The 27,534-nt window shown below is 35.2% G+C and overlaps 1 protein-coding gene across 1 annotated transcript; it reads left to right on the forward strand.

Annotated features, from left to right (window-relative positions):
- The first annotated feature begins 569 nt into the window (after positions 1 to 569).
- LOC132544121 (WD repeat-containing protein 43-like) lies at positions 570 to 27,534 on the forward strand. The gene is made up of 17 exons (XM_060207688.1): positions 570 to 752; positions 3,558 to 3,707; positions 4,365 to 4,486; positions 5,401 to 5,518; positions 9,187 to 9,317; positions 11,524 to 11,626; positions 12,194 to 12,258; positions 14,318 to 14,489; positions 15,165 to 15,254; positions 15,947 to 16,066; positions 18,175 to 18,315; positions 18,741 to 18,856; positions 19,896 to 19,959; positions 21,755 to 21,868; positions 22,494 to 22,563; positions 24,301 to 24,356; positions 26,015 to 27,534. Exons 1-17 carry the CDS (start codon positions 570 to 572, stop codon positions 26,105 to 26,107), a joined length of 1,908 nt encoding a protein of 635 aa, XP_060063671.1. The 3' UTR covers positions 26,108 to 27,534.

A 27,534-nucleotide genomic window follows, 5' to 3' on the forward strand; every position in this document is an offset into this window, starting at 1 on the left:
TGTACAGGTGGACACATGTTCATTTATGTAGTTTTGGGGAAATTATTGTTTACATTGTTCGGTGTACACGTAGAAAAACTCTCTTGGCTTTCTTTTTTTCAAAGGATAACGGTAATAATGATATTCATCTACTGTTTCATTTTCATTACACCATGTGAATGTTCTTTCGTCACGAGGGATTCCCAGGGCAGTGGAAAGTTTGACGCTTCTTCGTCAGTCAAACGATTTCAAAAACAGTTAGTTCTAAATAATGAATTATTTGCCCTCCACCAGTGTTTTCAATATCAACAACCTACTATTGAATAAACTGATCATTGGGCTTTTGTTTTACGAGATGTTACAATGTGAACTGTGCCACCAAGCCATTACCTGGTCATGATGATGCATTGTTTTCTAGAAGAAGAATAGTAAAAAGAAGAAATGCAGTCTATCGGAGAAAAGTTGTAACTAAGGCAGATAATCCTGTCTTCCGGTAATCAAGCGGCTGAGTGAGCGAGACGAATTTGAAACCGGAAATGTGTTGCGTATATAAAGCTCGGGCATGCGCATTATTCACCACGTGTGACAACATGGAGGGAGCCGTACCTTTTGCGATCAGTCAAAACGGCAATTATGCAATACATTCGAGCCCAGACGGAGTTATGAAATTATGGGATACTAATACCGGTACCCTAAGACATGAGTATACACCCAGCGCCCACCTGTCAGCGACATGTACATGTTTGTCGTGGTGTCCAACAGGGAACAGGTCGGTAAGTATCAACATGACTGTGTCATTTAAAAATGAAGTTTTCTTATTCTGATCACTATTGGTACGATAATCCAAGTGTTATGCTTCATTGTATCAATTTGTACAAGGTGCATTTATATCAATTGCATTTATTGCGATTTGTCATAGATGAGAATATTTACGCTAACGTTTTGCTACTATAACATAAAAAAGGCCGCTGGTCAGCGTATTTATTATCTTACTGTGCCGACCTTTTATTTCCGAAGCACCATTTCATTGATGCACGTTCCTCCTTCAAAGCACAGGTACCAGCCTCGTCTGTCAATACACATAGATAACAGTAGCAAACTAAGCAAGTACGTGAGACTAGCAAAACGACCCAATTTCGGAAAACGTTTATCACTAAACCGTTCAAGTCATCAGAAAAAAATATTGTTTTCTTAATTTGATATATGATTCACTGTATATTATGCCCTAACTGTCACCAGACTTCATCAAACGTTGGTTAATTGTCAGATTTCAGTTGGTCTGACACTCATCTGGCAGCGAAGTTTTGAAAATGCCTATACATGACATGTATGCGATTTCACATAATGTAGTGTTAAGAGCGATAATTTACCGATTTCGTTATGATTTATTTTTGTTCCCTATGTTATTCTGTTAAACATCAGAGCTCAGTTTAAAAATCTCTGTACACTGACATTTTGACTCATGAAAGCGGAAATTTAAATGAAGTTTTATGAATCAAGCTACTCAGTGCATTAATTTTTTTTCATGGGCTGTTAGCTATGGTGATATAATCAGTCACCTAATTATTCAAATAAAAAAAATATTGTTATATCTTTTATTGATCATACTATGACAATGTGCAGTATACCAAATTTCCTGTCTGGAGCATAAATTTGTTTTCATTTAAGCATGGATCATGAAACTTAGTGTTTACACATTGTTCATAGAAAGTATGCATTGTATTAAATTCAGGGTCCTCAACCCCTCAATTACAGAGTAATTGCCCTTTGTGAAAAATTATCTTGTCAAATATTTCTGTCAATTGCAAAGCTTTACTTGCATAAAAACTGGGATCGTGAAACTTGATGTATACATTGGTCATATTACGATAAAGTGCAGTATACCAAATTGAGGGCCTGCAACCCTTTAAATACAGAATTATTGCCCTTGATAAAGTTTTGCGTCCAATAAAGTTGTTTTGAGGATCATTCATCAGTTTCATTGACACTTGTGACTCATGGGAAGTTTTTTCTTTCGGGTCAGTGGTTACATTTTCAAGTGTTTGACAGGAGTATGTTGATACATAGTGCTCCAGATAACCTGTGTGAATGTGTATTTACTCTCAATATTCTTTGATATATGTAAGAGAGAAAAAATTGTGACGATCGGGCTGCAAAATCCAGATAATGGTGTGATTTTCTTTTCATGGTTGATCAAAGGAACTTTATTTTATTTAGTTTATTTTGTTTTTACAATTCTACATTTATAATTTGACTGCCTACATGCTACCAAAGGTCTGAGACCAGGTCTAGATCACTTTGGTGACATCAGTAACACAATGATGAAGTCCATTTTCTGATTTCACTAAATCACCTCCTAGAGAATTTTGGATTGGTTGATATTTCCATATTATCAGATTTTTGTGAATTTTCTTATCACTTTTTGAGAAGTACTGGATGGATCTTTCTCAAAGTGCATATGTAGGTTCCCCTTGGCCCCAAGTTTTGCACCTCTAATTTTGGGACTGATCAGAAAAGTGAAATGGCTGGCAGGCAGCCATCTGTGATTTTGACTTTGAATGTTTGTTATCGCTATTTCTTGAGAACTACGGTATAGATCTTTTTCAAATTTCATGTATAGGTTTCTCTTGGTTCTTAGTTGTGTCTGTTAGAGTTTTGGACTGATCAGGAAAACAAAATGGCCACCTGGCAGTCATCTTTGATTTTGCCTAGTAAAGGTTATTGTCCCTATTTCTTAAGAAGTACTAAATGGACATCTCTCAAATTTCAAATGTATGGTCCCTTTGGTCTCTCCTTTTGCCCGTTTGATTTTTGGATTGATCAGAAGAAAAAAAATAGCTTCCATGCAATTACTTTTGATTTGGCAGGTAAAGATTATCATCACCATTTCTGCAAAGGAATGTTCAAATGGGTTATCATTAATAGCAAAAAGAGAAGAGAAAAGCAGGGAAAAGATCCAATTTTCAAAGAGCAAATCAGGGCTCGACAATTACACTTGCCAGACTTGTCTGTACCAGTGCAAAATCACGTTGGACAAGGATGTCTCCTGTCACTTGTCCGCAAAGCCAACCCTATGATTGTTCTTGGATTTATAATCTGATTATGTTGGTCTCCAATCACGCATTTTAATACAGTCTGTATAAAAACACAAACACAATTCAAAAAGATTTTCAACAGCTGTGTATTGCAGGTTACTGCATGTAGTTCAATTATTAGTAATAACTAGATCCGTCACTTGATATTCATGTCTTACCAATATAAGATAAAATCAAAATAAAACTTTAATATAAAGCTAGCAACAATCAATGACACATTGAAACATAAGCTCTAAAAATGTATATGAACCAAAACTTACTTATTATGACATAATGTAAGACTGCATTGGTTGCTGAAAATTCGGACAAGAGGATTAATCTTTCGGACAAGTGGTTTTCTAAAGTACTTGTCCAAAAGGACAAGTGAGGTAAAAAGTCATTGTAGAGCCCTGCAAATAAAGATCCAACAGGGGTGGGTGCCAAGATCCATCTGGGATCTCTTATCTTCATGTAAATTGTGATAATTGATTTTAATTCTTTAAGGAAAAGCCAAGAAAAAAGAAGAAGAGAAAATCTAAAGGAGACACAGAAGAAATACCAGGAGAAAATTCAGAAAACACTGTGGCCATAGGAACTACAGCTGGAAATGTATTATTGTACAATACAAGACTTGGAGACTTACAGACACAACTGGTATGGAACTTTATGCACATTTATGAGTTATAGGTATATTTAGGGTCTAGTACAATGAATTTCCGGATAATTTATAGCAGCACATGTTATTATTTATCTAACTGCAGGTGCCAGGAATACTTGTTACAGTTACCAACTCCACACCAAAATACCATCTGCATCATCGAAAACAGATTCTTAGTAAAATTTCATTCAAACTAGAAAAAATAACCCTTCCCCCTGCTGAAAGTTTTTGTAGTCAGATGACTGTTAAGGCCTGTGGCCTCTTGTTTACAGAGTTATGACCATTTAAGTTTTAAGAATTTGTATTAAATTTTTCACAAAACTTTGGTTAGACCAAAATTTGAGAACTTGCATAATTAGAGTAGGAATTTTTAGCACACTTCCAACAAAATAGAAAAGATGCAATAAAAAGTTCTAAATTTCTCTGTCATGGAATTGCTGGCAAGTGCATTTATGTCTCTCCAGCACATCTAGTTCTGACTGTTTTTTAATACAAAATAGTAATATTTGAAAATTATATTAACTCATTGTCATCCATAATATAATGATAAGTAGTGATTTCATTACACACCTCTGTCTAGTTTACAGTACTGTAATAAGGAGCTGTAAGGATTATCACATGCAAAATCAGTGAATTGATATAAAATATTACAGAATGGTGGTCATAATGGTCAGGTGAATGGACTGAGTTGGCAGAGTGATGATGGCAGTTTGTACAGCTGTTCAAGTGACCACTACATTGTCCACTGGGACATTTCAAACAACTCTGTCAAACAGTAAGTTAAATACTTCAGTGTTTTATTTAATTTAAAGAAACAATGATGATTGAAATAATGGAATTGAAAAATTCATTCTGATTGCTATAACTGAGTGATTCAGTCAGATCACTATTACTGCATACCTGCCAACTTTTCAAAATTCTCATGAAAAAATGTCAGATTACTATTACTGAGTGAGTCTGTCAGATTACTGTTACTGAGTGAGTCTGTCAGATTACTGTTACTGAGTGAGTCTGTCAGATTACTGTTACTGAGTGAGTCTGTCAGATTACTGTTACTGAGTGAGTCTGTCAGATTACTGTTACTGAGTGAGTCTGTCAGATTACTGTTATTGAGTGAGTCTGTCAGATTACTGTTATTGAGTGAGTCTGTCAGAGAAGTATTACTGAGTGATTGAGTCAGAGAAGTATTACCGATTGATTGAGTCAGAGAAGTATTACTGAGTGATTGAGTCAGAGAAGTATTACTGAGTGATTGAGTCAGAGAAGTATTACTGAGTGATTGAGTCAGAGAAGTATTACTGAGTGATTGAGTCAGAGAAGTATTACTGATTGATTCAGTCAGAGAAGTATTACTGAGTGATTGAGTCAGAGAAGTATTACTGAGTGATTGAGTCAGAGAAGTATTACTGAGTGATTGAGTCAGAGAAGTATTACTGAGTGATTGAGTCAGAAAAGTATTACTGAGTGATTCAGTCAGAGAAGTATTACTGAGTGATTCAGTCAGAGAAGTATTACTGAGTGATTCAGTCAGAGAAGTATTACTGAGTGATTCAGTCAGAGAAGTATTACTGATTGAGCCTGGTAATTACCTACAGAGTTTGAATACTGTTTGAAAGTGATTAAGACAGATTAGTGGACAGGTGTGTCTCTTTGTTGTGTTACTGACTTTTTGATACTTGCTGTTTGCAGTAAATGGAAGGCAGACAAGGGCACTATTCATTCTGTTTGTGTTTGTTCACCTCATCATCTTTTATCTGCTGGAAGAACCATAAAACTATGGAATACACAAACACATGAAATGCTAAAAGTAAGTGATCATGGTAGCAGGCTATAGAAGCAGCTTAAGAAGAATCTTTGATATTATACATGTCAGGCACAATTTTGTGCAAAAGCATTTAGCTTTTATAAGAATTATGTTTGTTGTACTATCTTTTGACAAGTACTAGTAGAGAATTTGGAAAATTCATTGAATCAACCGTTACCTGTTGCCTACCTGACACTGGTATGTACATGGCTGTTTACAGGTACAGGCCTCTGAAACCACATACTGAATTTATTTGCAAGTATTTTTCTACTTTATTTATTTAAAGGAACAAAACTCTAGTTCCTCTGACATGAAGGGACGTAGATTTTGACATGTGTTGTGTGTCGTGCGCCCGTAAACAATTTAACACTTTCAACTTCTTCTCAAAAACCCCTGATCCAATTTCAATAAATTTTGCTGAAACCTTCCCTGGCAGAAGATGAACCAAAATAGTGAATTATACAGTCCCCACCCCCGGGGGCCTGAGGGGCAGGGCCAAAAAAATCTTCGTCTCAAGACCAAGATAGGGTATAATCAAATACTCTTCATGAATGGAAGCATCTTCAGGTGCGTTTTAAAAATGTGAATGTCATAGCCCCAGGGTCTTGGAATTATTTCAGATTTGGTAAGAATTATGCCCATTTTGATCCTGACTGACACCCAACCCCAACCCCCGGGAGTGGGGTTGGGTGGGGCCAAAAGGTTTCAAATTGACTTCAATTTTTAAAAATCTTCTTTACAACACCCAGATATGGTAGAATCAAATGTTCTTCATGAATGGAAGCAACTTAAGGTGCTTTACCAAAATGGTCTTACATTTCTTCCTGTGGAGGATTTTTTTTTTTTTGACTCTACTCTAATTTTCATAGAAAAATAGTATTTTTGAGCATAACGTTGCTTATTTCCCACTGGGAATAACTATATAAGAATTATCAGTATAGAATGACAGTTTTGATGGTATGCATGCATTGACACTGGCTTACTATATTCAGTGTCATAATTTTTGTTACATGACGCTTGATAACTATCCTTTAGCCTTTATATTGAATATTGCTTATCTCTGTGATTGTCAAGGCTTCTAGGCCTCCTGTTAACCATAACATCAGATTTTTTTTCTTGAGCAACATTTTGATTTAACAATAATCTGTAGAGTTATTGCCTTTTTGTCTTTTTATGCATTTGAATCTTGTCCATAAATTTATTCTTTCACTTATAGTTTAATCATCAAAACATGTATCACTGTGTCCCCTGGTGTTATTTCATCTCAATATTTCCATATTTATATTAACTTTGATACAATAATATATTTCTTTTTGATATAAGATGTACATTTATTGTTCCACCCTGCAGTACTCATGAGGATGTGGTCCTCATCTGTTTATACATTATTATCATGTTCCTTTGATAAGTCCATGATTGAGGTTAGTGATGATAGATATTATATGTTTTTGATAGAAAGTAATTTTAGATCATAAAGGAACCCCAATCTCTCCTAGTGTGCATTGTTGTATCCCAATAACACCTCTTTAAATGGCTTGCACCAATTCAAGATTCTTAAAAAAACTTATTTCTGTCAAATAACCTCATTATTTTACTATTTTTAGATTAGAATGATTATTTTGAAAATAGACGTTTGTTGATGAGGAAAATGACTACATTAGTTTATATGGCTACAAGCATTAAGGATAATATTGTGGAAGTTTAATTTTGAGTAAACAGTCACCAAGCGTCATGTTTACATTTCGTTCTTTAACTTTCCATTTACTGCTGTGTTGTCGAGATACATAACTATTACCTGTGATATCGGTAATAACTGATGGTTATTACCTGTAGTAGTAACTGATGGTTATTACCTGTGATATCGGTAACCTGTGATATCGGTAATAATTGATGGTTATTACCTGTGATATCGGTAATAACTGATGGTTATTACCTGTAGTAAAAACTGATGGTTATTACCTGTGATATCGGTAATAACCGATGGTTATTACCTGTGATATCGGTAACCTGTGATATCAGTAATAACTGATGGTTATTACCTGTAGTAATAACTGATGGTTATTACCTGTGATATCAGTAATAACTGATGGTTATTACCTGTAGTAATAACTGATGGTTATTACCTGTAGTAATAACTGATGGTCATTACCTGTGATATCAGTAATAACTGATGGTTATTACCTGTAGTAATAACTGATGGTTATTACCTGTGATATCAGTAATAACTGATGGTTATTACCTGTAGTAGTAACTGATGGTTATTACCTGTGATATCAGTAACCTGTGATATCGGTAATAATTGATGGTTATTACCTGTGATATCGGTAATAACTGATGGTTATTACCTGTGATATCAGTAATAACTGATGGTCATTACCTGTGATATCAGTAATAACTGATGGTTATTACCTGTAGTAGTAACTGATGGTTATTACCTGTGATATCGGTAACCTGTGTGTCAGTAATAACTGATGGTTATTACCTGTGATATCAGTAATAACTGATGGTTATTATCTGTGATATCAGTAATAACTGATGGTTATTACCTGTGATATCAGTAATAACTGATGGTTATTACCTGTGATATCGGTAATAACTGATGGTCATTACCTGTGATATCAGTAATAACTGATGGTTATTACCTGTGATATCGGTAATAACTGATGGTTATTACCTGTGATATCAGTAATAACTGATGGTTATTACCTGTGATATCGGTAATAACTGATGGTCATTACCTGTGATATCAGTAATAACTGATGGTTATTACCTGTGATATCGGTAATAACTGATGGTTATTACCTGTAGTAATAACTGATGGTGATAACTGACTGTGATATCAGTAATAACTGATGGTTATTACCTGTGATATCAGTAATAACTGATGGTCATTACCTGTGATATCGGTAATAATTGATGGTTATTACCTGTGATATCGGTAATAACTGATGGTCATTACCTGTGATATCAGTAATAACTGATGGTTATTACCTGTGATATCGGTAATAACTGATGGTTATTACCTGTAGTAATAACTGATGGTGATAACTGACTGTGATATCAGTAATAACTGATGGTTATTACCTGTGATATCAGTAATAACTGATGGTCATTACCTGTGATATCGGTAATAATTGATGGTTATTACCTGTGATATCGGTAATAATTGATGGTTATTACCTGTGATATCAGTAATAACTGATGGTTATTACCTGTGATATCGGTAATAACTGATGGTTATTAGGCTAAAACACTAGCTAATTAACTCTCAAAAGGTGGGTTTTTACAATTGTTCAATGGTATACAAGACTGTTTATAGCTGTGTCCTTTGTTGGTGTTGTCAGGGATGCCATGTAAGTATTTCTGTGATGACAAACTTTGACCCTTGCCACCTATTGGTAGTCTGTGAACCATTGACAGAAGTATTGTGACTGTTAAGGTACAACAACTCTTGTAGATATTGATAGGAAGCTGTCCCAAAATGTCAGAATCAGAGTACAGAATACTCCAAGTATTCACCAGGGTGTCATAAATACCACATCTTTGAATGATAATGAATCTCAAAGAAAATTAATGATTTTTCAGTCTTTGGTAATAAGATATCAACAAAATGTATTTGTCATTTTAATACTTTGTCTTTCTTTAAAATTGAGGTTTCTTTTCTCTTACAGAAATTCACTGGCCATGCTACAGATGTATTTCGATTAATACCGGTACCATTTTCTATGAATTTAAATGGAGATTCCATAGACAGTTTATATTTTCTATCAGCTGCTGTAAATGACAGAATTGTCAATGCTTGGTAAGTTGGAATGGATGTACTAAGGGGATATATAACAAGTTCTCTGAAATCATTATGCCATAGAAATTACTGTATTTTGTATAAATTTAGTAGGAACAGAGCCCTGAAGGGAAAAACTTTTCCGTTAGTGTGGATAAAGGAAACCAGGTTAATGTTACTATTGTCCTTTTGTTCATGTGTACGACCAGTGATGAATTCAGAGAAGGCATACAGCATTTTGTTCCAATCTTTGTGCATATGTTCACTTAATGCTCAAACAACTTCATTTTAAACAGATTTTTATCAGACTTCACACACTATAACTTTCTAATAATTAAAAAGGACCACTTACTTATAGTAAATTGTGGTCAGTCTTGTGGCTTCATTTCTCATGGGTTTTTGATAAAACATCATACACTTATGAGCAAGTCTTTGGTATCATAAAATATTTGTTACGTCTGGGATAACTATTTTTGATCATTTAAAACAAGGTGAAACACCATGATGTGGTAGATTTCACATCATATAATGATGTTGCATCCTGTCCAGTGAAGGAGAAGATAGTTCTGTTTTGAATGATGGAGAAAATACAGCTGTTGATATAGAGTTCCTGTTCATTTGGAAATACATTTCCTTCTTAAGTACATTTTTTGTCAAATTCATGAAAAATTACTTTCTATTCAAATAATATGTTACTCCAGTTTTAGGCCATCAAAAAAGTTTTCTTTACAAAAATAATTAGTGGGCATAAGAGGACACTATTTTTGCAATCAAAAATATTTTTTGGTTCTAATAGATGAAGATGGATTTTTTTTCAATATTGCAACTGAATAATTAATATCTATAAAGATGTTCAAAATAAGGTTTTTAAAGAATTTTTATCTCTTGATAATGTTTTTATACACCACTTGCAATTATGGTGTCCTGCGTTACATCTAGTTCAGAATCCAAGTCTTTTTTACATCCCAGACATATTTAAAAAAAAAAAAAAAAAATAGATACACCTGTCATACACTTTTAATTTTCAATGCATTTTAATGTTAAAATAATGTCATGTAAAGTTGCTTTACATAGAGTATTGTCTCTGCGCATTTCATCATCAAAATAGTAAATCTATTGCAAATTGGAAAGGCAACGACACTAAATTGTGTTTGGTGTCCTGTGAGTCAAAGATACAACTAGCCCATATAATATACCACATGCTTCTTATCCATCATCTGTTAAATGTGAAAAGGTCTTTCTTGTATATTCTATCATTTCAAACATTTTCAATGGTTGGCCTACATATTCATCTAATGTCATGGACGTAACATTCGACTCGCATCACTGCCCCTCCATTATATTGGTCATCTTTTGTAGCCAGAAACTGATCTGTGATACGTGCCACTAACATGATGTCATAAAACATACATACCAGCATACTCGTAATAAGGGATGAAGTAGCTGTAGTTTCAATGTCAAGGCTGTAACATATGATACAATTTACACAAGTGATTTGAATTCTTTAAAACATGTTCAGAGGTTTTTCACTTATGTTCACTATTATCAGGACACCAACCTCTCTCTGAGGATATCTTTGGACGTAGCATTTTGGCCCTGAAATGTTATGTCCAGGTGCTAATGTTTTCAAAATGTTGTAATAGATATTAATGTACATTTCTGAAAAGTAAATACATTTCACCAATCTTTCCAATTTTAATCCATTCACCTTGGATTATAACATCAAACAAAACAGATATGTTAACATTTATTTTTACTTGTGAAAAGACCTCTTGACTATCGACACCAAAAAAGTGTCCATACCAAATGAGACCTAAATAGAAATTGAAATTATGATTTAAATACTTCATAAAATTACACAATGTTTTGGTAGTTATATCCTTGTTTGAGGAACTTTCAATTGATATAACTGATGTTTCATCCAGCAAACAAGATTTGGAGATATTACCATTGAAACTAATTGCTGTCAACTACTTATCATAAATCGAACGTTGTTGAATTTCAAGGAAATTTGTTATGCAAATGTATCCATAAATATCTTTACGTCTGTGGGGTTATAGTTTCAGGGACATAGATTATGGAAGTATTTCAGTAAATATTTGCTTCATATTCACATTGAATAAGATTTCACTTCAAAAGATTTCACCGAATCATCACACTTTGTTAAGGTCTAGGCAAGCCTACTTATCAAGGCTAGATTACCATTACATGGCTCTCTCATTTTCAGGCATGTTGACACAAAGTCCTCGGATAAGACTGCTGTAGCATCATTCTCATTACCTGATGAACCAGTGATGTTTGATATCTCTAGAGAAACAAGACCTGAGCAGGTAAGCATGTACCAAGTTGTCTGATAATCATCAGATGGTGGGTTTTTTTAAAATTAAGTTTCCATTTGTTTGGTTTGTCCATTCTTCCATCATTCTGTCTGTCCATTCCTCTTTTGTCTGTCTGTCCGTTCCTCTTTTGTCTGTCTGTCCGTTCCTTTGTTCTCTGTCTGTCCTTTCCTTTGTTGTCTGTCTGTTCTTCATCCTTAAATGGTTCTTGTTACTGCTATTTATTGAAAATAATTTATTGGATATTTCTCAAATGTATTTGTAAGTTTGCCACAGTTTCTGCCTGTTTTATTTTGAGACTAATCAGAAAAAAACAAAATGGCTTACAGTCTACTATCATGCTCTTCACCTTTAAAAGTTGTGAACACTTTTTCTTAAGGATTCTTACCACAATTTCTCGAGAGGTAGATCTTTCTAAAATTTTAGTATGTATGTGCATGATAATCCCTTTGTGGTCCCAACAAATAAGCTGAGTGGGGTAAAATTCATCCAGGTTGGAAATAAACATTATTTTTATTGTGTAGGGTAAAGGTTGTAATGTATTGTCTCCTTTATTTCCAGAGTTTGTTATTAACGGTTGTAACTAAAGCTGGACAGACCCTTGTGTTTGAGCACACACTTAATGGGTGAGTATACACATGTCTGTGGCAACACTGGAAATTAACACATCAGCCCCTCTGTCCTGAATTTGTCAATATTGTGGAGTTTTCTGTGTCCTCAGTTTTGTTCATGTCTGGAAATAAATGGCTATGCTACTTTAAGAAGTTTCATGTGATTGTCATGATGTTGGCTCAAAGTGTTGGACACTTATTCATCAAAAGTATCCTCATCTGGAGAAAGGCTTTGTTTTCAGCTCACCATCATCAGATTTAAATCATGATTTGTCAGTCAGTTATACAGAGTCAACTTTGGATTTCAACATTATGTGTTCAGGGGGTAGGCAGTATACTGGAATCACCATGTCTGAATGTCATCTACAAGTATTTTCCAGAGAACTCCTCCTAAAAGTGATCTGATTCCAATGTAATTTTGTATCAAGATATGCATGTAACTTTTGGTTTTTTTTTCTCTTGAATTTTGTGTTGTCGTGGTAACTTGTAACAGGTTTTTGTGTCACCTGCAGAGCTGGCGGTCACTTGGGGATCACTTTGTCCGTGGTTATGCTTTGAGTTATCAAAATGAAATTTAGTATATGGCTTCTTGTTGGAAGGGTACAGATTAAGTTTGATTTCCGGCTGTCTGTGACCCTTCTTGGCAGAGTAATGCCCCTTTGAACTTGGAAAATAATCTGGGAATATTGTTTTCCGGACTTTTTTGGGTTATCCTTTTGAGTTATTGAAATGAAATTTGGTATATGAGTTCTTGGTCAAAAGTTACGCACTGAGTTCGCTTCTTGGCAGTCTGTAACCCTTCTTGGCAGTGATATGTCCCTATGAACTTGGAAAATTTCTCAGGAATATTGCTTCGTGCAGTTTTCCGTTTATGCTTTGAGTTATAGAAATGAAATTTGGTATTGCAAATTTATGGTTGATGTTGCATATCCAGATCAATTTCTTGGTGGCCATGACACTTTATGCAGGTGACACATACAATTCTGAGGAACTCTTGTTTATAAAGGGCCATTACTCCTTGGTCATTCAACAGATTTTATTATTTAACTACGGTCAGATGGTATAACTGATTAAAATGTATAGTAGGATACATAAGGTGTTTTAGAAACAGTTACTATGGCAGCACAATCCTAACCTCTGATTTGTAAAACTTAAGATATTATCCAATTTTGATCGAATTTGGTATAAGGGGTGCCAAATATTACTATATGTATTGCCATGACAACCATGTGAACTATTAAAGGTTAATATGTGAGTTAATTAAAAAATTCAAAATTGTGTCAGTTAGACGTGTCAGGTTTTTAATCTTAATTTACATGCTAGAATGAGACAAGCTTGATTTATTACTGGCATCTATCAATCAGTGGGCAGTTATGTATTGACCGGGAGCCAGAGACGTACTGTTGTTACTTAATCTACTACACAGGTCTTATATAATTCCCTAATTATATAAGTAATTACCTGAGCCCTATCTATGCAGTTTGCATGAAGGTTCATGTATCTTGTGGAAAACAATCTAATCTACGACCATTCCTGTGTATAAGTCTATGTTAATAACTCCTGTATTACTCCATCTTTGTTAGCCTGTTTCATGACACTTTAGTATAAATAGACCTTTCTTGGTCTACCAGAAGAAAAGAGCGAAAGCTAGTCAGGAGAGAGGCTAGTCTCAATTAGCGGGACACCCGCTCGTGTGGGCTTTAGCCAGAGCAAGAACATCTCTGAATTTAAACTTTGATATGGTAAAGGATGGTTATTGTATATAGTTAACGTGTATATTGTAAATAAATCCATACAGACAAAGTGGCCTCTGATTGGTTGAAATTTATGAAAATGATCGATATACAGTATTCACTTGTACTCATCTGATCCTTGTTCAGATGCTCAGGTGCTCATCAAATCTGACATTAGTCGGTGCTCTTGTTCTCATCAAACTGACCCTTGTCTGTGTGGTGTGTTAACAAACCTGTCCATTTCCCAGGTGCTCTGGTGCTACATATTGTCAAACCTGACCTTTTCTAAGTTATCCCGATAAGATATCAGAATAAAACTTCGATTTGAATTTTATTGACAGGAAGTTACAACAACCAGTTAGACCAAAGGTTACCATACAGGTGGCCACTCCAGGTGCTAAGGAGGAAATCCCTAGACCAATCCCTGTTCTGGCTGTACATATCTGTGATGACAAAAGCGATAATATTTTATTGGTTTATGGAAATTTTTTAAAACCAGTGTTTGAAAAATTGGTAAGTAACTTTGATGAAATCATCCTATGTAAGTTATAGGCAGGTTCAGTGTACTTGCAACATTTTGATTTTTATGAGATATTTAAGATGGCTATCATTGGCTTTTTTCTATTTTGACTTTTGGAGTTGATCACTATTTCTCAAAAATTGCAAAAAGGTATTTCCATCTGGTCCTGAGGATTTATTAGCAAAGCAGTGATGCAGTGTCTGTTGTCCATCCGTCCATTTATTGATCAATCAACTCTTTATAATGCAACTTATCATGAATGCAAGCTTGATTTTTGACCAAAATTGGTCTGAAGCATAATTTGGTAAAAGGAAAACAAATGATTGTGTGACATTCTTTTGGGCAGTAAGGCAGGGCCCAAAATTCATCTTCTATTTGAATAAAGAAATACTGAGCAAATTTGGTTTTGATGTATCCATGTTTTGACATGAAATAATTTTGCAAATATGTCAATATATTTGTGATATCAACACTGATTCTATTTTAAACTTTGCATGAAATTTTCATAGTCGCATAAAGCAGGTATTTAATTGAGTCTCCTATAGTGTGCAGTAAGCATGTTTTATTAAGTACAACTTACAGAGTTTATAGTTGTTCAATATGTAATAAATTGCTAACACACTGTTTTGCTTGATTTTGTAAAAGAAGAAATATTCCATTGATTACAGCCTTACAAGAACACAGATGCTGACATTTGTTTGATACGACAGGATAAATCAAGGGGATCAATCCAAGTTGAGGAGTCTACTGTTTCTAAGGTAGGTATAGCTGACAACTTATAGCAAGGGGTCTACTGTTTCTAAGGTAGGTATAGCTGTCAACTTATAGCAAGGGGTCTACTGTTTCTAAGGTAGGTATAGCTGACAACTTATAGCAAGGGGTCTACTGTTTCTAAGGTAGGTATAGCTGTCAACTTATAGCAAGGGGTCTACTGTTTCTAAGGTAGGTATAGCTGTCAACTTATAGCAAGGGGTCTACTGTTTTAGAGATAAATGAAGAAAGTCACTTACCATGAAAGATCCCACTATTTCTTAAGTCAAATAGTTCTAATTGTAATGGAGACTGTAACTTAAGTCCCCTAAACGACCCCTGCTAGTGGGAAGTAATGCTGATTGATGTAGGAAATAATTCTAATTGATGGTTAAGCCCCTCTACACTAGAGCAGGAGACCTGACCTCTGTTGCACATACTCCAGACCAGGTAACTCAGGTGACTGTTAAGGTCCTTGGGCTTCTTGTATTTGATAAATAAGATCAAGAGTGAAGAGGTTGAAAAATCAGATTTGATATAAGAACTTAATTATCATACAATGGTGGGCTTGCGGATCTCCTGTTTCATTTCAAATATGAAATATTTTGAATTTCAGAAATGATTTGAATTCCATAGTGATATTTAATCAATGATAAAAGAAAGGATAACAGTCTAGAACATTTTGCTTTCTATTGAACAGATTAAGACACCTGCTGTATCGAGAGACATGACAGTTCTGGTACCAGAACTGATGGCACCAAGTGTACCATCAATTACCGCCACAGGCAAGCGACACAAAAGAAAGACCTCTACATCTGAGGTGGGTAGTCTTCCAGATGTAATTTTCAATATTCACCCTGTTTGATATCTTGCGTATCCCAGACGGTAATGTATGTTGTTGTATGTACAAATTCTAGTAAATCCATGACGTCTTGGATATGGAAGATAGTGTTGTTTTGCCATGACTGGTCTTCTTTTAACTGACTCAGAATGATACCAGGTGCAATTAAGTACAGTTCATCAATGTTTAAGTAAGGATAAACCAAATTAAGTGCAATAAAACAAATTAAGTACAGTCATCAATATTTAAATAAGGATAAAACAAATTAATGTTTAATGTTTAAATAAGGATAAACCAAATTAAGTACAGTTCATCAATGTTTAAATAAGGATTAACCAAATTAAGTACAGTTCATCAATGTTTAAATAAGGATAAAACAAATGTATCTTCTGGTCATTAGTGTTTAACCTGATCTAGTTATGGAGGAATGCATTATCATAAATCAACCATATTTGATGCAATCCCAAAAGATGACTAATACGCATGTATACATATCTAGCATAACTCCGATTAACCAATAAGCTAAGATATGACAGGAGAAGGGCTTGAGACAATAGTTCTCCCCTCAGAAAGTTGAAAACTCTTAAGATTTCTTTGGTAGACTGAGGTAACCTTATCGTACAGCAACCAATGAAAAATCAAGCTAAAAAAAGCAGTCTTTTAGAATGGAAGGATCAAAGATATTCAAGGTCACAGGGGTCAGATTTTTAAAACCTTTAAATGACTTCTCATTAACTGAGAGGCTTTGAGGCATTTGGCTGGTATGTTACTGACAGGAAGCCCAACAAAGTTTGCAAAAAGAAATAACCTTGACCTATATCCAAGGTCACAAGGGTCAAATTTATTATAAGAAACAAGTTATTCTCATGAACTAAAAAGTCGAAAGGATGATATTTGGCTGGTATGTTCCTATGATGAAGAGAGCCAAAATTTGCCAAAGGGCATGGCCTGGACCTCAAATATGTCAAAAAATTTAAACAACTTCGCATTAACTGAAAGGCTTAGAGGCATGCTATTTGGATGGTATATGTTTACCAGGTGAGCACTACAGGCCCAACCCCCAGGGGTCTAACAGGAGGGGTCTAAAAGGGTCAAATTGATTGAAACTTCAAAACAAAATTCTTAAATCCCTTGTATGGTAAAATCAAATACTCCTCATGGTTGAAAAGGCTTTCAGAGGCTTAACCAAAATTTTAAATTTCATGACTTCGTATTTCCCACAGAGGAGGGGAAACTTTACTATAGTTTATATAGGAAAAATGATATTTCTGAGCATAATTATGTTTTTTTCTTTCAGAAATAGTTCAAACTGGGTTAGAATTGTTAGTACAAGATGACAGTTAAATGAGACGCACATATAGACCTTATCTGACTCCCACAGGGCTCATTCGTGGGGCCAAAAATTGACTGAAATTTAAAGAATCTTCTCAATATGCAGTTAATTAAAAACAAATACAGTCGAACTCAGTTATATTGAAATCCTCGTGAAATGAAAAAATAATTCAAATTAACCAATTATGGCCTTTTCTAGCACCCAGGCCTAACACACATTAATGATGACACAAAGCGTATATATATATACATATACATTCTTTCTACAATTTAATAATATTTCATTAGAGACAGCTTAGTAGTCTATCTACATAGAACAATGAGAATATTTATTATAAAGCATTGGTAGATCACTTGGCAGAGAAGTCATTGTAAAACACCTTTTCGCTCTTCCTTATACAAATGGTAAGGAAAGGTAACCAACAAAGTGTTATTGTTCGAACTTGTCAAAACTTCAATATGGCAGCCAGGGAGGCCATTTTGTGACAAGATTGTGCAATCATGGTATTCCTGTGCAGCACTGTTTTCAATGTTCTTCTCAAGTTTTACTTGTTGAATTGATCTCAAACTTTAATGATTATAATAATTATATATGGAACAGGATTTCACGTTTGCAGAAATATTTTGATGAACCAACATAATAAGCTCTTTAAGCTGTCAAATAGTTGAGCAACTAAGGCCTATTTGGCCACTTTCATATATAGGTCTTTATAGTGAGATGACCATTAAGGCCCATGGGCTTCTTGTTATTTAAGATGACGATAGAAGCACGCCTGAATGCCATAGGTATGGGGGCTTCAAAGGCAGAAAAGGCAATGAAGACTCCGCCTAAAACTGATGGATTAGCAAGACTTCTTGCACAAGGATTACTGAGCAAAGATCACAAGATCATCAATGTAAGTTTCTACAAATTGGTTGTCATTAAGTTTTTGCAAAATAGTTGTCTGTATGTTTCTTCAAATTGGGTGTCTGTATATGTCTACAATTTGTTCATCTGTAAGTTTCTACAAATTGATTATCTGTAAGTTTCTACAAATTGATTATCTGTAAGTTTCTACAAATTGATTATCTGTAAGTTTCTACAAATTGATTATCTGTAAGTTTCTACAAATTGATTATCTGTAAGTTTCTACAAATTGATTATCTGTAAGTTTCTACAAATTGATTATCTGTAAGTTTCTACAAATTGATCATCTGTAAGTTGTTTCTTTTTTCTGTAAGTTTCTACAAATCATTTATCAATAAGTTTTGACAACGAGCACTTTGATCCCTCTAGTTCTGCTTATACTCTTTGGTAATTTTGATTCCTCTTGATACACAGAATGTGCTGAACCAGAATGATTTGGTGATAGAGAACACTGTAAAGAGGTTGCCACTTAGATTCATCATCCCTTTGGTACAGCACCTCACTATACTGATGCAAGGGCGTGCTGCAGGGTAAGCACAAGATAATATAGAGTCATAGGCTCATCCAAAAATAAATGTGCATTTCATTACAAAAACTGAATGTGCATTATATGATCTGTTTTTGTGTGACAATATTGTAAATATAACAGCAGATCCATGATGCACATTGACATTTGCATATTGCCACAAATAAAATGATTGATCTGTTATCATGTACATGGTTGTAAGTTGTCAAATTTTGGTACGGTTGCCACCCTTGTTTTTCTACTGAAATTGGCATAGACCAAAGTGGCGAGATAATGAGGGTACACCATGTGGCAGTGTAACTGCCCTGACTGCCGTGTGGCAGTGTTACTGCCCTGACTGCCGTGTGGCATGTGTAACTGCCCTGACTACCACGTGGCATGTGTAACTGCCCTGACTACCACGTGGCATGTGTAACTGCGCTGACTACCATGTGGCATGTGTAACTGCCCTGACTACCATGTGGCATGTGTTACTGCCCTGACTACCTGTGCTACATGTCCATAAATTAATACATGGTTTCTTATATCCTGTGGAGCAAAAGTGCCTGATGACCTCAACCTGACCTCCTTTTGAGAATGTTTGCTGCAACAAAGTGATTCATGTAGGGATAATTTGCTTGAGATATGTTCTGTGAAATTTCTAGTCATTTTATTCACTCTAGTTCAGAAAATTGTAGTGTAGAAGATGCAGGTATAGGTCATCTTGCGAGCCTTAGCTAGAGAGAATTTCCCATTAATCAAAAGGTAGATTGTCTTTCTTGAGATAAAAGGTTCACTAGTTTGAACCCTGACAGGTCCAGCATGTTTTTAGGTCATCTGAGTAGTTGAGAAATTTATTTTAAGCCTATTTGGCCTCTTTCATATGTAGGTATTTATAGTCAGATGACAGTTAAGGCCTGATGAAGATGAGGATTTGCTTTTTGGAGCTGTTCCAATGTAATGCCTGATGTCATCAAAGTAAAAATTATCTGAATCATCATCTGTTATTGACAAAGGAGATGATATGTTGCCTGTTGTGTTCATATTTTCTGGTCTTTTTTCAGTTCCCACAAGCTAATCAAGTGGATTAAGAATATTCTTGTAATTCACACATCATATTTGATGACGGTAAGTTTCTTTCATTTAATTCTTTTGCCATTGACTTTTGTATGGCATTTTGCATCATAAACTTTTCAAATACATTCTATGGCCAAAGTTGATTCAGAATTATAAAATTGTAAATGACATGTTTCTCACCCCAAAAGGACCTGAGTGACGGGCCCATAAGGGTCAGATTGATTGCAACTTCAAAAATCTTCTGCTCAATACTCATGTATGGTTGAATCAAATACTTTTCATGGATAGATAAGATGCTTTACTAAAATTGTAAATTTCATGACCCCAGGGTCCCACATTTCCCCGTGTTGAGGGGGGGATGATTTACTATAGATTATAAAATTAAATCTTATTTTTGAGCATAATTTGTTCATCTATAAGAGGTATGAACATGAAACTTCGTAGGTAGATAGATCTCAATGAGAAGGAGGGCAGTGCAAAAAATCATAACTCTATTATTGCCGTTCGGCTGTCACAGGTATAAAATTTTTGGTCTGGGTACCCAAATTTTAATACCTGATCTGTACCCAGCTACCTGACTTTTATCTGATGTTATAATAAAACATATCATTACTTTGTTGGAAAGGGCTTGTAACTTCGAGGAACAAATAAAAAATCAACCATATATGAACACAATGCTTCACTGACAATAATATTATATCCCCCCCAATTTTGCAGGGGATATTCAAATGGGTTCCGTCCATCTGTCCTTCCGTCTTTCCTTATGTCCAAATCCTGCTTTCCGCATAATATCTTTTGAGGGACTGGATCTTTTTGTATGAAGGACTGATAAAAGTTTTAGGAAATTTGCTCTGTAGACTTTCCGCACTCTAACTGAATGCTTTTGCACCCATTATAGTTTGAAGGAGCAAATGAATTATGATGAGACATGCTTGATAGATTTGTTACCTTAATCCCTTGTTCAAGTTTGATTATCTCATTCAAATCACATGACATAATCTCTCGGGAATCCTGGTGTGTTATCCATGTTAACAGAGTAAAGAACAGTACACATATCTGCCATGTATACACCTGGTTGACATTTCCAGCAACAAAATGTGTTGTGAGCAAACAAATGTACAACAATGTTGAATGTGGAAATGTAACAAATAGATTAAGTGTCATCCTCAGAGTAGTAAAACAAATGAGTGAGATATTGTATTACTTTAACCATCTGAAATGTTAACACAGACGGGAGACAGAATGTTTTCTATTTTGATGGGTACCTGGGTACGCATTTTTGGACCCTTTATTTCTCAAACTCGACCTGTATACGGCTACTCATTACAGCCTTATTTTTCAAACTTGCATTTTGTCCCATTTGGGGCACATAACCTGTCTCTGACTGACCACCAGGGGCTGATGGGCAGGACCAAAAATGGGCCAAATGGACTGAAATTTTGAAGATGTTCTACTGTTCTTGGATTGAAGATTTCATATAGGAAAATTCAAATCTTGAGTGTACACGTAATTTGTTTTAATTCTAACTTGGTTAGAAGCCTGAGTATGGGACAGCAGTTAATGTATTCACAATTTACATTTGCATTATATGAACAATATATAGTTCAAGGTAAATTATAACAAAATCATTTCTATGATGTGTCATAAGAAGCATTGTGACTAAAGTGACAGTTAAGGTCATTTCGACTCTCTGCTTTTTTTTTTACATTTGAAATTCTTTGTTAAATGATTGAATTGCTGAATTACCCAGGTGATCGATGCAGGCTCCTTGGGCCTCTTGTATTTTCCAGTGTTTGTGTTGTTCCCAGAAAAAGTATAGGATCTTTATCCTTTTTCTTATTTGCAGTTCCCTGAAGTGGTGGAGGTCTTCAGCTCTCTGTATCAGCTAATGGATGCAAGGACTGCTGCCTTCAGTCGCCTCTCTAAACTACAGGGCAAACTTGACCTCATTCTGTCGCAGGTATGTCATCTAATTATTTAGATACAGTACAGCTTAAGACATGTTTTAACCCTCGCACTAATTACAGACATCATGAATTTAGAGCCTCACTGCTTGTGACTTCAGTCATCAGTACATCCTCAGTAGATGGGTTCTAATTTGTTTCGCATGATGAGTGTGTAATTTGGTATGGTAAGCATATAGGACTGCAGAATGGCACCTAAGGAGCTATTAATGAGTGCAGAAACCTAGATATATTGTGTATGTAGGATGTAAGATTCAAATGAAGATTGAGTTTCATTGAAGAAATGTTTGCTGTTTCAATTCATTGCAGACATTTTTATTGACATTCTTAGGTCATGTGACCCAAAAGGTTTTAATGATATTGAAGTCCTGCTTTCCTTTATAGATGTCCAATATTATATATAGAAAACATATATAGGTGCCAAATAAATTTGACCATGACATACTTAGTTGGTGAAAATAATATCAATATCTGTTTGCAAAGAACACTGAATGCCAGGTGAGTTATGCCAAGCCATAGGGTTTTATGTTTGTTGGAGGTAACTTTGAGGCACCAGTATGGAATAGTTGTTGTTGTAAACTGCTTTCACCAAAACTCTTTTAAACTGTGTTTGTGTAACAGATTACTACACAAGAGCAACATGAAGAGGAGACCTCGATAGATCAGCCACCACTGCTGATGTACCAGGAGGGTAAGTTTCTCCTGTGATATAGGCTAAATTTCTGTCCATAAATAATTTTAACTCCCCTGAGACAAAGTCTCATGGCGACCTATTGCTATCACCTTCATCTGGCGTTGTGTGTCGTGTGTCAGTAAACAATTTGTTATTTTCAACTTCTTCTCAATGACTCCTCATCCAATTTCAGTGAAATTTTGCAGAAACCTTCCCTGGCCTAAGATGAACCAAAATGATCAATTATATAGTCCCTACCCAACATGGGCCTGAAGGGTGGGGTCAGAAGGGGTCAAATTGACTCCAATTTCAAAATTCTTCTCAACACCAAGATATTAAATACTCATCATGAATGGAAGCATCTTAGGTTGTTTCACCAAAATTGTAAATTTCATTGCTCCAGGGTAGTTTATATAGGAAAAATCAATTTTTGAGCATAATTTGTTTAATTTCTATTGGAAATTTTTCAAACTTGATTGGAAATATAAGTTAAGGATGACAGCTTGCTGGTATACTCATATTGATCCTGGCTGACCCCAAAGGGCCAGAGGGACAGGGCCACAAATTTACTCAGATTTGAAAAAGTCTTCTCAAAACCCGGATATGGTAGAATCAAGTGCTCAAGCATCTTGAGGTGCTTTATCAAAGTGGATGTCACATTTCTTCCTGGGGAGAAAGTTTTTTTTAAACTTTACTATTATTTTCAAAGAAAAATTGCATTTTTAGTTCATCTGACCTAAGGGTTTTTTTTTAAACTTTACTATTATTTTCGAAGAAAAATTGCATTTTTAGTTCATCTGACCTAAAGGGTCATGATGACCTATAGCCATGGTGTTTCGGCTGTCATCGTGTGCCGTCTGCTGTACATAAACATATGACATTTTTATACTTCTTTTCTAGTTCCAATGGTGCCATTGAGCTAAAAATTAGTGGGAATGTTAAGGAAAGGTAGCCAACAAAGAGTCATTATTTTTCGACCTCGTCAAAAGCTCGAAATGGCAGCCAGGGAGGCCATTTTGTGACATGATTTAGCAATCATGGTTTTCCTGTGAATTACCTTTTTCAAAGTTCATCTCATGTTTCACTAGTGGAATTGAGCTCAAACTTTACTGTCAAAAAATAGGTAACACTTGTTACAGTTACCTACTTCTCACCAAAACTACCATCTGCATCATGGAAAACATATTTTTAGTAAGATTTCATTCAAATTGGAAAAAATAACCCTTCTACACGCTTAAAGTTTTTGTGGTCAGATGACCGTTAAGGGCCATGGGCCTCTTGTTGAACATAATGTTTGTTATATCCCACTGGAAACAGTGTTATGATCAAGTACCAATATTGGACTATACCATCAACATTACTTACTAGATTCTATCTTTCACACCGAGTAATACATATCATAACCTATGTTGTGATCCAATGTATCCAAATTATTGTTCATGGTTTTTCCTGTCCACGTTGTTTCTGTCTTTGTGCCCATAGTGTCCCTACCAATTTTAACTTTGTATTTATTTTATGTTCTATGTATATGATGTAATTTATGTAATATTTGTGTCTCGATAAAGGGGCAGGTTACCATGAAAATTTGACAATTTGTTTGTCCGGACTGTTACTATGACTTCATTGATATTATATCTATCCTAGTAATATGCATGCAAAGAATATTTGTTTGTTAGGATCCAATACCAATATTGGACCATACCGTCGATATTACTTACTAGATTCTATATATATATATATATATTTCTGTTCCAGATTCATCTGATGACAATGATATGGTGTTAGAAGTAAACAGCCAGTCTGACTCAGATGTAAGTACAGCTTCACCAAAGGCCTAGAACTAGGATATTGCTCCTCCCTTATGGGGACCTTCATATACAATGATCTATCTAGTACTTAGCATAGAATACAGGCCCAATAGACCTCTCAGTTGTTGCAGTGAGTTAATTGAACGTAGAGGTCTATCTTTAAAATCTTATTTTGTGACATGGAGATGTCACCAAGCCTTGATATTGCCAGTCCCATAACCTTAGGTCAAGTATTTAACAGGCAATCGACTTTGTGCTGGGTTTTAGACGATAGAATTTAGAAATCTGAAATGCTTGTGTTAGATATTGATTTACAGCCATATTAAAGTTTAAAGTATATGAAATTCCAGAGAAAGGGACTGTCTGATTAATGTGTATACATGAGGACCAAGGAAACCACAGCTTGTGATGAAAGATGAGCTGGTGTTTTGCATATATAGTGTGCAATTTTTGTTGGAAGACGGGTAGCCATCATGAATTTTTTCAATGATGTTTATTATCACTATTTCATGAAAAGCAATTGATTGATCTCTTAAATTTCATATGTAGATTCCCCTTGGTCTCTAGTTGTGCCCATTTAATTTAAGGACTTGTCAGAAAAACAATATGGTCGACAGGTGGTCACCTTGGATTTTGACTTTGCAAGTTTGTTATCACTAGTTTTTTTAGAAGTGCTCAATGGATCTATTTCAAGTTTCCTATTTAGGTTTCTCTTTGTCCCTAGTTATGCTCATTGGATTTTGGAACTGATCAGTAAAACAGAATGACTGACAATAGGCCATCTTGGATTTCGCTTAGTAAAGTTTGTTATTCCTGTTTCTCAAAAAGCACTGTATGGATCTCTCTCAGATTTCACATGTACGTTTGCCATTGTCCTTTGTTTTGCCCATTTGATTCTTGGGTGAAGGGGAATCAATCTTGTATACAGGTTAGGTCTTGGCCTCCTGGGGCAGGTCTTAAAAGGGGAAATAGGGCAAATTCTTTAAAATCCTATTTCTCCTGTAGGAATGATTGGATTTTGGCCAAATTCAGTTTGAAGCCTTGGGGAAGTGGAATCAAATTGGTATAATCAGAGTGTCTCGGCTTGGTATAATCAGAGTGTCTCGGCTTGGTATAATCAGAGGGTCTCGGCTCCCGTGGTGGGAGGTATGTGTCATATAGGGGGAAGAGAGCAAATCTTTAAAAAGCCTATGTCTTCTGTAGGAATCATTGAATTTTGCCCAAATTTGGTCTGTTGCATCCTTGGGTAAATTGAAATAAGTTTTTCAAAATGGTGAACCTAGGCCCTTGAAAAGGATGGGAGGGCAATACTCATTAGAGGGGAAATAGAGTAAATTCTTTTAAATTCTTTGTAGGAATCGAAGGACCCTGTCCTATTTTGTTTGAAGCAAGGATTGCTTTGCTTACCCCCTGACAGAGGGATGGACCCTGAATGAGAAAACATAGTGTGTGTTGCATGCTTAGTGCTTAAATATTTAGGATATCTGTTCCTGTAGTTCCTATAGTTTAGATAAATTTCAGCCATACAGGCCCTTTGGTTCTCTTGTTACCTCTACAGGAATATTTAACAGAAGTCTGCCTCATTCATGCGACAGGTTTTTATTTTTACATGAAAAGTTAACAGAAACATGCCTCATTCATCTGTTTTTTTACTTTTACAGGATAACCTTGACTTGTTTGACCTTGATGAACAAGAAACTGCTGGTGAAGATGGACTGAAGAATGGTGGGGATGATATGGAGACAGATGGCTAACATTACAATGACTTCAAATAATTAGTGAAGTGAACTTATCAAGCATTAACTGTGAAACAGTGTTATATGATTGACATCTTTAGAAGAACTACACTGTTTAGCTAATATTTTTACAGGCATTAAACTACTCAATCTAAGGAACGTTTAAAGCATTTCTCTAATCTAAGCATGTTTATGATGGATTAGTAGAACAAACTCTTGTCCACAAGAAAGTGGCAGAATCATATGAGCTTTGTCTCTAGCATAATTTAATGTACAAAACAGCTATAGATTCTAGACTGATTTTTCATGTCAGTGCATTCCATGTCAATGATATGCAAGGAACCACACTCTTGAGGTAGCCAGATAATTTCAAATGAAGATACAGAACGAGCACATTGTCTTCTCAACATGTCAAATGAGCAGGTCATGTCAAATGTGGGGTTTAGTAATGAACCCTATTGTCTGCCAAAGCTTGATGAATGTTTCACCAATGGCCAGCAGGTTAACATATAAGGACATAATTTGTGTGGTAAGTTGGAAGTAAATGAATCTAAACATTGTATACATCGTAAACATCTTGTGTACGATATACCTAGTGAGTTATTACATATCCATATCTTTATATCACAACATCAAATTTTCATTTTGTTGGGCTTTTAAGCTTACTCTTTACAGTTTTTGTAAAAAATATGAACTTCTTAAATGATTAAGTTCATTTATTTATATAATGAGGTGGGTTGAATAAATCAAGCACAGCTGCCTATCCATTGATGGTGCATTTATTTACATACAGTGAAACCCACGTAATATCATGTTCTATCTGTCAGAGGAAAATGTGACGATAAGTGGAATGTGACATTAACAGTTGACACATTTTTCAGGGCGTCTAAACTCGAAAGATGTGCCAAACTGACTTGTTTCTAACAGAAATTGTTTGAAGACAATTGTTTTCCTGACAAGAACAGTGATTTTCCTGGACTTTTGTTTGTTTTTTCTTTAAAATATCTGAACTGCCATCATAAGTTATCATTAACAATCATGACAATTCATATTCAGTCATATTCAGTTTACACATCAGATTGGTAGTGACACTACCGTGTCATCAGCTGATGTTTTGCAGTATAATTATCACCATTATTGTATAGACTCCATAATGGTGGAACGTTGTAAAGTTGGTATATACCATATGTATCTCTGCAACTTATATAAAATATTTTGTATAGATCACAACTTTATACTTGCCAGAAGGTTACATGATTGGTAAGAAGTGTGGGGGTGAACACAGTTCAAACTTTTTAAGACTTTTTTTTCTGTATCAGAAGAAAACTGCCTGGGCAAGGCTAGCGACCTGATTCTGAAGGCATGGTAGATGTATGTATGCTGTCATTGCTTACACTTTTATTTCAATGTATTTTAAACAAGAAATAAATAACATAGTTTTGAAA

This window comes from Ylistrum balloti, unplaced genomic scaffold, assembly GCF_031769215.1.
Source record: "Ylistrum balloti isolate Yb309-2 unplaced genomic scaffold, AGI_CSIRO_Ybal_v1 Utg369782, whole genome shotgun sequence".
NCBI lineage: Eukaryota > Metazoa > Mollusca > Bivalvia > Pectinida > Pectinidae > Ylistrum > Ylistrum balloti.